The sequence below is a fragment of the Populus nigra genome, chromosome 6, assembly GCF_951802175.1.
Source record: "Populus nigra chromosome 6, ddPopNigr1.1, whole genome shotgun sequence".
Lineage (NCBI taxonomy): Eukaryota > Viridiplantae > Streptophyta > Magnoliopsida > Malpighiales > Salicaceae > Populus > Populus nigra.
This window is the reverse complement of record NC_084857.1, coordinates 11,047,185-11,058,843: the sequence shown is the minus strand read 5'-3', so window position 1 is coordinate 11,058,843 and position 11,659 is coordinate 11,047,185. Positions and strand designations below refer to the sequence as shown.

The 11,659-nt window shown below is 34.5% G+C and overlaps 1 protein-coding gene across 3 annotated transcripts; it reads left to right on the top strand.

Moving 5' to 3' along the window:
- Positions 1 to 305: 305 nt before the first annotated feature.
- Positions 306 to 8,960, top strand: LOC133696271 (protein FANTASTIC FOUR 3-like). 3 transcript variants are annotated; one of them, XR_009842647.1, is made up of 2 exons: positions 306 to 1,408; positions 2,019 to 2,382. XR_009842647.1 is itself a non-coding variant. In XM_062118415.1 (2 exons), the coding sequence occupies exon 2, from the start codon at positions 7,857 to 7,859 to the stop codon at positions 8,847 to 8,849; it is 993 nt and encodes a 330-aa protein (XP_061974399.1). In that variant the 5' UTR covers positions 1,228 to 1,408; positions 3,478 to 7,856; the 3' UTR covers positions 8,850 to 8,960. The 3 variants fall into 3 exon arrangements, 2 of the variants coding, with proteins under 2 accessions (XP_061974399.1, XP_061974401.1); XM_062118415.1 differs by lacking the exon at positions 2,019 to 2,382 and adding an exon at positions 3,478 to 8,960 and having other exon boundaries at positions 1,228 to 1,408; XM_062118417.1 differs by lacking the exon at positions 2,019 to 2,382 and adding an exon at positions 3,429 to 8,960 and having other exon boundaries at positions 1,228 to 1,408.
- The last annotated feature ends 2,699 nt before the right edge of the window (positions 8,961 to 11,659 follow it).

Sequence of the window (11,659 nt, the reverse complement as noted above, 5' to 3'; positions counted from 1 at the left end):
ATCATTGGCTAACAATTTTAATTTTTGTTGATTTTAAAGGTGAAAAGATATTTTTATCGTGTTAAAAAATATGAAAAAACATATACACCCTTAAACAATCTTATAATGACCACCAAGTAAAGAAAAAGATCAAAATAAACCTAGATAAAATGTTTAAATTTAAGCAACTTAAAGAAATAATTTAACTATAGCAATTCATAATAATTTGAGTGTAGAGCCACGATAAAACTCCCATATCTTTTAGCTTTTTTATTAATTTTCAATATTTTTTGTTACACCTCTTGCTTTTTTTTATATAGAAAATTACTTTGGTCTAAAAATAAATTTATTTTATGTTTTTACTTTTGTTTTTTACATTATTTTTTTTCATTTTTTTTACTTGTCATTTTTATTTTAAAACATTAACCAATAGTTAAATTTAAAAATTAGAAAATAAATTAATTATACAGCATTGCTATAAAACTCGGTGTGACTTAACATATTGACTTAAAACTTAAATGACCCCAGGTCTTGGTAGTCAGGTTTTATAGAAAAAAAAAAAACTAGATTTGTAATTGATACAATCAAACTTAGCTAAACCTACCAGTCAATCCCAGGTGAGACCTGATTTATTTATAAAAAAACCCCTAATTCAACAAAACGGTGCAATATTGTTTTTGGTTTCTTCTTGACTCGCAACAAAATGCAAAAAAAATTAAACTCGTAGCAAACTGATTGACGAATGAGGCAAGCCAAAGCTTCTCCAAGATTCCCAAGATTCGGCTGGGAGTCGCCAGACTCATCTGTCAGGTCGACAACAGACACCGAAGACGAGGAAGAAGCAAATATCTCTTGTTAAGAATCATAAAAGAAACACGCGAAATCAGCGGATCTTGCTGATATATGACAAAATCTAGATTTGGAAAAAAATAGAGAGAGCGAAATGGGAAGAATTTATTTATTGAGATTGGATTTATAATGAGAAAGAAAACAATAGTAAAATTTAAAGAGACAAAAAAAGAAAAAAATGGATAATAACGAGGGGAGAGAGCAGGCAAGAGACTTCTTCAGGGAGACAGTGGAGAATGGAGAGAGTGGTTTTTTTTTTCTTTTCCGGGTCAATTTGTGCCGGGTCAATTTCATGACCGGGTTTTATTACCAATGCAAGCTGGCAAGGTTTTGTAATTGCAAAATCTATCCGGGGACGTAAATATAATTTACCAAGGGCAAATTTTATAATATTACCCGCACCAAATTATTTTCATGTTCCCGGCTTCAAAATCAAAACCAGTGGTTCTGCGCGCGATTACCGCGGCAGCCCCAGAGCGATTTTAGAGTTAACTACCAACCGGATTTTTCACCTTCCCGGCTTCCATTGACGCTGATCTGATTGATCAGCGAACCCGTTACTTTGCTTCACTTTGTTATTGTAAGCGATTTGTCTCTCGTTTTTATATATTGATGCTGTCATCATCAGTAATTTAAGAGTATTATAAGTTGTTCGTGATGTGTTAGTGTAATTTGGAATCTAATTGTTAATTTTATCCAGTAATTTGGCATGGATACGGGATTTGAATTTCAATATGTAGAGTTGGATTTGTATCTTGTGAATTTGATAAAAAAAGAAAGATTAAGGAGTGCTGAAATCCCGAATTTATGAGTTGATATGAAGTAGTCTCAAAACTGTTCTGCTGTTCATGCACGAGCTAAAATGTTATCTCGAAGATCACGTGATTGTAAGAGATACGTTTGTTGTTATCTCTTAGATGCTGAATTGTTTGAATCAAATTGACGGGGTTTTAGTAAATTAATAGACAATTCGAGGGGTCTAAATCTCAATTCTTGAAATATTAGAGATCTTTTAACTTGATTTGTAGTTGAAAGGTTTCCCATGCATTTTTGCCTCAATATTTCTCGTGATTCCCATCGATCATTCATTCATACCTAAATGACTGGATTTCAGTTAATTTGTTGCCATATCATTGGATACCTATATTTAGCAGGTATATATAATTATGGTTCACTTTAATGATTGGTAGGTTTTCGATTGCATAACTTTGGATGGATAGAAGAAGTAGAGGAATTTTAAGAAGAAATCTACTTGATAATTGGCGAGGATCCAAATCTCGGGTTGGGAATTTTGGAGCTTGGGGTTCTTGGATCATTTTTGGAAAGAATTCAATCTTGCTTGCATGCATGATATTTTAGAATTGTAAGATGATAGAGCGGGTTTGAATCTATGATAAGCTATGTGGAGTATTCAGTTCTTGTACAATTTTTGGGAAGACCATCAGATCAATAATAGATTAAGATTTTACTTCTGCTCATGTACGTGTTGCAGTACTTGTTTTGGAGTGTTACCTATTAAATTCAAAGATCGCAAGCTATTGAGTTGTAGCTCAACTAGTATTAGTTTTCTCCTTCCCCTCAAAAGTTCTTGAGTTCAAACCTCTCTTTTGTAACAAAAAAATGAAAAAATGAAAAAATGAAAAATGAAAAGAAAACTCAAGAGGAGTCTGTTTGGAGACGTACAGTTAGGGACAAATCTTGAGTCTTTTCTTTTTTCATGGTCCAATTGTTGGATTACAAATAGAAAGTAACCCTCCGATCTCTTGATACCTCTCATTTTTATTCCAGTGAGATTCACCTGTTGGAGAAAGTTAAGTGACTTTAATTGGCACCTGTTAGGAATGGTTGAGAATTTAAGACATTGTAATTAGTACCCTTGATAATTGGCATGTGATGTTATCACTCTGGCCATGATGTGGCACTAATTTGTGCCAAGAATGATTTGCCTTTTGTATTCTGCATGATGTTCCTTAAAACCTTATTGCATCTCCTTGTTTTCGGATGATGGGGTTACTGCAATAACAGTCCTGATTATAGTAGTTTTATTTGCAAGTGATCTTTTGAGAACATAAATATTGAACCCAGCAGAATCACTGGCAAGATCTTGGTGATATCGATTTCATAATGTTGAGTTTGATAATTTGGTTGGAAAAGCAGGTTTTATTTGAGATGGAGATTCGAAAAAACTTGTTATTTACTTTCCCATTATTCCAGTTTATTATTTTCAATTTCCAACTGGGGAACTGTATCTAATGTTCCTCGTATGGTTGCTTTGGAAAACAACATTTTTTCTGTGCTGTTTTTTGAGCAATGGTAGCTTGGAATAAGGTTTGGCACCTTGTTGGTGGATTGCAATTGTTGATTAAAATTTTTTCTATGATTTGTTGTTTTTATTACTCTTGGTAAGAATATATTAACAAATGGACTGCTTATAATTTCCGCCAACATCCACTAGGTTAGATGGAGAAAAAGTTAATTGTAATCTGCATAATGGATGTTTTTACCAATTTTCTGTGATTGTGCTCAACGTTTGATTGCTTTGATTTGGAAATTCCTATTTGGCATCATACTCCATAATTAATCTACTGTTTCTATTTCAGTTGCATTAATTCCTCTTTGTAGATAAGTTGAAAATGTGTTTGAGTTTAGGGAGGATCATACTGGAGCCACATCCAATGGTATAGATTCTGCTGGTCCATGAAAACAGGCGTCATCATCTTTTCTTGAAACTTAAGCAGCAAGTCTTCTAAGATGGTCATATGACTGCTTGTAAGTTTTCTAAACTAATCCTGAAAGATTTATTCCCTTTGTATGCTCACCTTTATCAAATAGTAGCATTATTCCACAATAGTGATGCAAATATTTCTTTAAAATCAACAATTAAAACATTTATAGCAACTTGCAGGCCAAATTCAGAAACTCTCAATATCAGTCTTCTAGAGCTTGAAAATGATAGATTACATATTATAATAATTATTAATTGTAATAGAAATAGAGCCAAATCAGTACTAATCATGCATGCCAGTTGAGATCAGACTCATATATCTAGTCACTGTGTGCAAACCTATCCTTCGACTATGACATTTACATGTTGCTTCTAAAGGTTTTTCATGGGCTCTATGCAGAAATTACTTTAGCCTTCTGTTAGTGATAGCATAACCATTAGTTGCATTGCATGTTTGCATGTATTACGTGGGCATCCATTGTATTGTTTCTATTGTTCTTTTTGAAGTTAAAATATAAATTAATGCAACAAAGTATAAAGTGAAAGGGAAAGGTGGCACTAACATGGTCAAAAGGGTAGGCAGAGTGATTTGTTTACATGCTAGTGTAATGTAAGCCATGAACTGGACTTGTCTTTCTTAACAAAGACTTCATTAAAAATGCATCATGGGAAAAAATCAAGGGGCCAACTTTTGGCTTCACTGAAGGCCAAAGGGACATGACGTATTCTAAGTTAAAGATTCTCCATTACTTAATACAAAATCAAACAAATTTGATGGATTCTGATGCAAGTTTCACTCACTCTCTAAGTCCAAAAGGGCCTAGGCTTAAATAAAATCAAAGAAACACAAATTAGATTCTGCGGCAAAATTGATGCTCTGTCTCTCTCTCTCTCTCTCTCTCTCTCTCTCTCTCTGTGGCGCACACAACTATTATTAGCTCATAAATAAAGAATCTTTGTACCAGGAAAAAAGGCTTGAAAAGTATGCTCGTTTAGAGCTACCAAAGGTTACTACACTTCTTTATTTGGTTAAGCAGGGTGATACTTTAGGAAGTAGGACCATATGCTCTGTTTTCGGTTTCAATATCTAGATATAAGGGAAAGAGTGCATTTTTTTTGGGACAGATAACCTACACTTAAGCACCATGCTAAAAAAAAGAGAAAAAAAGGGCCCTTTTGATTATTTAGAAGTGCTGATGTGTTGCTACTTGGTTGTTTTCGAAGAACCGTTTCAGTAATGATAGAGAGGGGGAGAGAGTTGTGGTCGCCAGAGTTTTAAATAATGGCATGTTTTTAAAGTGTGATGTTTCGACATTCTCGCATTACCTTAAGGGGGAGGTTGTGCTGTACTTGCACTATATTTCTCTGTGACTGGTGTTTTATAAATCATCGTCATATATCAAGTGGATTATTTGTTGTTTTCCCCTCGCTACGCGTCCTAGTGGTAGTAAATTAAAGAACATGATCCAATAAAAAGGGGAAAACAGCTCTGGAGAAAAGAATTAAAATATGCCGAACCCAAATAAATAAAGCAAGTTTTAGAACTTTTAAAGTTCATTCCATACTCTTAGCAAGGTGCTTAGCTCTATTCACAAGGAACTAGCTACTGTGGTGGGGACTTGGTAAAAACCAATTAGACTTCAAGCAATTCAAATGCTACACAGCTCAGGATCCTCAATATGGAGGCAAGAATATTTGCTCAGATGGGATATGTATACGCTCTTTTCATTCATAGCAATCTTTTATATCGGAGATCCATGGTTATGGCTGTAGTTCTAAGAAAACCACAAACATCTTGGCTCAAATTTTTGACCTAGACGAGCTCCTCGATCATTCAATTGTCTATTACTTGTGGTATCATCCTTGCTTTCTTTGACGAGTAGACAAGCAAATAAAAAAAACATGGATAATATGAAATGTAGTTTTTGTGACCTGTAACACCTCATACGCTGAATCATGTAAAATTTGTGAAACACATATCAAGGCATCACGGGAAAGAAAAAGGAGACATGTATCCAACTTTGACAAAGACCAGGTGAAAATGGCCATTTACTCTTCCAAGTACATGGAAATTAGAAACCATGAAGGAAAAGGGAAGACCATAAAATTGACTGTTATTCAAACGTATGGCTTGGCATATATATCCTTCTGCTCCCGTTATCGACTAGCATAATTGGGGAGGTCATAACTGTAAATATCTAAAATTAGCTGGGATACGAGGTATTTTTCTCATGTATCCTTCTATTCTCCTCACAAAGGCATTCAAGGAATGCTTGCAGGTTTCGTTTTCCATTTCCTGACTTTCTTAGATTTATTAACCAAAATATTGAAACGAAAGAGGAAGTCCATAACCATTAGCAATATAGAATTCTAGTTAGATACGGGAAAGAATGTTCTTGATCATGCTTTACAATTAACACACCAAAGAAAGAAAACATGCTAGTTCAAGCAGGTGTAATCACAGAAAAGGCAACATGTGAAAGCAATATTTTTGCACTGTAGGGTGCATGTGATTCACTGATGCCGTTTTCGCTCTTTTTACAGTAAATGATTTAAATGAGTTCTCTGATCTCCAAACTTGGAAGTCTCACCCACAAGCTCAAGCGGCAAAAGAGTGTTAGCAGCAACTTTTGTTTAGGCTAACGAAACCTGGGGGTTACTTTTAGCCAGTAGGTTAGGTCATTTTGTAGTCCGCCCACATGGATTAGGGTTCACAGAGAGGCATGATAGGATTCATGGGTTAGCACCTAGCAGACAAAGAAAAGGTCTTGTTAGTGGAGGATCATTTCTTTCTTTTTCAGAGGGCTTTAACATGCTTGCATAAGCAGTCCGTACGATTGGTGTTAGCTGGACAAAATATGAATTAAATATGAAGGGCATAATATTATATAAAATGATGTTAACATAAACCAAACCTAGAACTATTGATCAAGCATGGCATGCTAGAGTTTCATCGGAAGGAAACCCGTACAATTTTTTTTTATTATTATTTTTTTATTTTTACAAAAAAACATGCAAGCTTGAATTCTCTTGAGTTTGAATAAGTTGCAATTTTACAGTTCACAGTATCATAGCCATGTTTGAATAATTGGCAAGCTAACATGCCAGTGGGGTCTCACCATGACATTGCCTGCCTTTAAATCCATGGTGGGGTCCGGAGCTCTTGATTCGGCCAGGCCGGTTGCTCCATTACTAATGTCTCCCCTCTTGTTTTTTTTTTCTTGGTGAAACATACTTATTGAACAATAAAGCATGGATTCTCTGTGCTGGTCAAACCAGCCCTTGATTTTTTTAATGTTAGTCTTTAAGGTGACAATTGTTTTCATTTTGCTATTGGGCATAATTTTGCTGCATGTTCTCCTGGGCGGAAATTTGGAAAGTAGGATTTTTACGTATCTGGTCGGCATGAATGGTGAGCATTTATGTAATTTGACACCTTAGCTTCGAATTTCAAAGGGAGTGTGCTGATGCTCTCTTCTCATTTTATTTATTTGAAATGCAATCAACGTAGGTTTTGACTTTGATGACAGGAATCATCATCATCATCATCATCTATAAGAGAATGGATAGTGTGGTTTCTGTCCTGATAAAATACAATAAAGAAAATGAAAAGAGGGGAGAAGACATCACCATCAAAGTATCAAGAAATATATAAGAGAATCCTTTGTTTTCTGGCTTTTTGTTGGCTTTCTTTTGGAAGGACAGAAAAGGGAATAGAGGAGCTGGTAATTTTTTGGAACCGTTGCTACATCCCCGTCTCGCTCTATTTTTAACTACACTCTTGTGGCATGCCTTTACAACGACATCCTAACCAAACCCGCGTAAACCTGCCCCGTATGAGAGATTGAGGAGGAGTTTTTTCTCTGAAATTCGAAAATTCACAAGTCAAAACCAAAAAACATGAATGTTAAATATATAGTATCTCATCTTTAAACTCCTCCCGACACACACATTTTTGTTTCTTTTATTCTCTTTTTCGTTGTGTGGCAAATTATTAAGACTTGTTATATTCAAGTGGCGTAAAAAGGTCCCCTCCCCACCTCTGTCCACTGTACCTCCTGGCACTTTTTGAGACTACAAATTCACGCCCCGCGCCTCAGTTATATCTCATGTTCAGTGGTCTCCTCTCCCCCTTATCCCTGCCCCTCTCCCTGCCTCTCTCCGCAAAACAAGAGCTTCTTAACCCCGAAGCCAAACTCCTCTGTTTTCCTCTGTTTTTGCTCTCCTTCCATATAATCTTTGGCAGGTTTCTTGCAAGTTCTTGTTTGTATCTGTCACATAACCTGTACAAATAGCTTACGCAATGGCAACTATGGTTTGCCAGGGTTTGCAGTCTTGCCTCGAGTCTGCTATTGTTGAGTCAAGAACACTAAGACTTAGATTATCCTCACCAAATCTCTCTTTCGCTCAATCCCTTGAACTAGCCTTGAAGCCTTGTTTATTAGATTCTGATCCCAAAGAAGTGAGTGGCAAATGCCACTATGAGGAAACTAGCCACAAAACTAGCTTCCTCCATGATATGCATACATCTTCAAATCCTGATTTGGGTGGCTCGAGCTTCCTCCAAGCTCTCTCCACCAGTACCGAAGGTCCCAAAGAATCAATGGGGAAAGGAATTATATACGTGCATCCTCTAATTAATCGTTCCTCTTCAATGCTCAGTGGAAAGAGCCTGGAATTATGCACGGAGAGTTTAGGTAGCGAAAGTGGTAGTGATATGATTGAAAGCAGCATTTTCTCGTGGTCTTCATCAGACTCAAGAGCAGGAAATTCTCCAGCTGGGGAGCAACAGAAATCGCGTCAACTTTTGGGAGCTAAGAAAGCGAGTTCTCGTAGCTATCCACCTCCCTTGACAACGATGAGTGGAGCAAAGTCTCTACAAGTTAGGGCCCACCGCGGAGATGGAAGGTTGATAATCAGAGCCGTCGAGGCTCCATCAAGACACACTTATTTACATGCTGAAAGAAGGGGTGGCCGCCTTCGATTAAGCTTTATCAAAGATTCCACTTCTGATTTTGACTCAATGGGCGTAGCTTCCACGGAAAAAGATGAAGGCAACAGCAAAGAAGATGAGATTGAGAGTGACATGGATTATGATGAAGTAGATGACTCGGATGTCGGGGAATTAGGTAACGTCGGTGCATGCTTTGAAGAAGAGGCTGAGAGTACTGATGATTTGGAGGTTGATGCTGAGATGGGAATGGAGGAGTTTCAAAGACCAACAAGGTGCAAAGAAGGTGAAACGGAGAAGAAAGGATTGTTAAACTGGGAACCTTTTTGGGTGGCTACATCATAAAGTTTTATTTTGGATCTCTGTAGTATAATTAATCAATTTCTACAATTCTCAGTTTGTCCCTTCCCCTTTTTGTTCCCTTTGCTTTTCGAATGGAATTTCTCTTTTCTCCCATGAGTTAGCCTGTTAAGAAATAACATGCTTGTAGTAGGTGGTTATTATCGTTACTCCAAGATGCTCTGTCTTTCATAACACAGAAAAGCAAGTTTGTGAGCAGAAGAATCCGCTTTCTCTATCAGAGTTAGGTGTAGACAAAGACATTGATGACCGAGTAAACTTAACGCTACCGTGATGAAGCACAAGGTCTTTCCTTCAGTCACCCTGTGCTCCATCTAGAAATTCGGTCAAATTCGACGGTTGGATCATCAACAAAATATTTATTTTTTATTCCACATATATATTTATCACACATGAAGTTTGGTCGTACTTGAGTTTGCTCCTTCATCCGTTTAATAATAATGAAGTGGCGTTCTATTGTCCATTTCCATGACATTATGACATGATGGAGAAGAAAAGCAACAAATATTACTAATACACAATTATATTCTATTAGTTTCTTCAAAATATGAAATATACAATAAAGCATTCTATTTATTTGTTTTCATAGGCTGGGCTATTCTTTAAAAGAAAAAAAAACCTGATTTTTTTCTTTATATTTTTTTTATCTGGATGCTTTTATATTATTTTGAAAAACAAGAAAAAATATTCTGAAATAATTCAGAATTCCAAAGAGCATGGAAACAAATCAGGATCAGCAATACTATTGCGCGCGAGGCTGTGTGGTACAGTATGAATCCGTACATTTTTAACAGTCTGACAAGATCTTCACATAAAAAAAAAAAACAAAGTAAACTATTGCAAGTGTTGCCTGCATCACTAGCTGAATGAATGAATGACTGTGGGAACGCAACAGCGAGGCACGGTGTCCTCCTCCAGGGCCCCACGGTGGCGAGCAGGTAGAGTGCAAGTTGGGTCTCTTTTTTTCTTGGTACGAATTACGACTCCCTGCAGAACCACCTATCAATGACTCTAGTTTCTACTTTCTATCTGGGCTAGGTAAAAATTAAAATACACGGGGATCTTTACAATACCTTCAAGTCACCATGCCTTCACTACTGAATTTCGTGTAAAACTATATGCTATGTACACGCGCTGCCACAGACTTATAAAATAAATATGCTTGAAGGTGTTATAGTTATAAATAAATATTAAAAAAATAAAATTAATAAAGATAATTTTTTAAAAAAATCATAACAAAAAAAAACACAAAAAAAACATGTAAGAAAACACTATAGCAATTCACAGTATTTTGTGAGAAAAGATACAATACTTATCCCATATAATTTAGCTTTATTTGTAATCACTTGTAATTATAATTCTCAACCAGTTCAATATTAAAAAAACATAAAATCAACAAAGACAATTTAAAAAACATATAAAGAAACAAAAAAAAAAACCATATGAGAAAAACACTATAGCAATGCACAATAATTTGTAAGGAAAGTTAGATTGTTTTCTCCATATATTGTAATTGTAATTTTCAACCAGCTTAATAAAAAAAAATCAACAAAAATAATTTTGAAAAAAATCATTAAAAAAAACTACGTGGAGTAACACTGTAGTAATTCACAATGTTTTAAAGAAAAAAATTACAAAGTTAAATTCTCAACCAACTTCATATTAAAAAAATAAAATTGACAAATACAATATTGAACAAAATAAAAAAACAAAAAAAACATGTGGGGAAACGCGATAACAATTTATAGTGTTTTGTGAGAAAAACTATAGCTGTAATTCTCAATTAACTCAATATTAAAAAATAAAATTACCAAATAATTTTGAAAAAATCATAAAAAAACTATTTGAGGAAATATAGTAGTAATTCAAAATGTTTTTTTTTAAATACAAAACTAAATTCTTAACCATATCAATATTTAAAAAAATCAATAAAGATAATTTTATGGAAAGAATAGAAAAAAAACAAACAAAAAAAATTAGAGAGAAAACAAAACAATATACTATAACAATCCACGGTAACATATAAAAAAAGTTTCAGTACTTTCTCTACGTTTTAAAGTATCAATTAATTTTGATTTTAATAAAAACTTTATTCAGTTTAGTTTCCGGATAAACATGGGTTACTGAAACACGAGGGCTTTACTTCTTGTCTACATGGATCAGTTTGCATCCAAATCCTGAAATGATATTAACTCTAAAAAATATCTAATCATAGTCTTATATATTATCCGATATTTAACGAGATTGTGATTAAATATTTTTATAATGTTAATACCACGTGTTCTTTATTGTTTCAAAGTATTGCAAAAAGCCTCTGTCACTGTAAAAAAAAGAAGAAGAAAAAGCACTGTAAGAAGATCTCGATGATTCTCTTTGTGCTGGATATTAACATCAATATTAACAGAAAAGCTGAAGGGTATTGAGAACTACTGTTAACTCGCATTTATTGCTTTTTCTTTTTTTAAAATTTGTGTTATTTTTTTAGTCTTTTTAATTTAAAATTTAACTTTTAGTCACGAAAGTTACATCCTGGTGTTCAATATTTAGAAATACTTTTAGATTTAAGTTTCAAAATCTAAGATGCCATTTATTTTTGTGTTTTTGAAAAAAATTAATTTTTATTTTATTTTAAATTAATTTTTATGTGTTTTTAATTTTTTTTGATATACTAAGTTTAAAATAATTTTTAAAAATAAAACAATATTATTTTACTATCATATTTCCAAACAACTCCCACAAAAATGAGCGGGAATTTATAAAACTGGAGTTATTGTCTAGTTAAGGTGTCGACTGAG

What these genes read in the sequence shown, in the direction of transcription:
- LOC133696271 (XM_062118415.1), top strand. Translation starts at nt 7,857, where the DNA reads ATGGCAACTATGGTTTGCCAGGGTTTGCAGTCTTGCCTCGAGTCTGCT.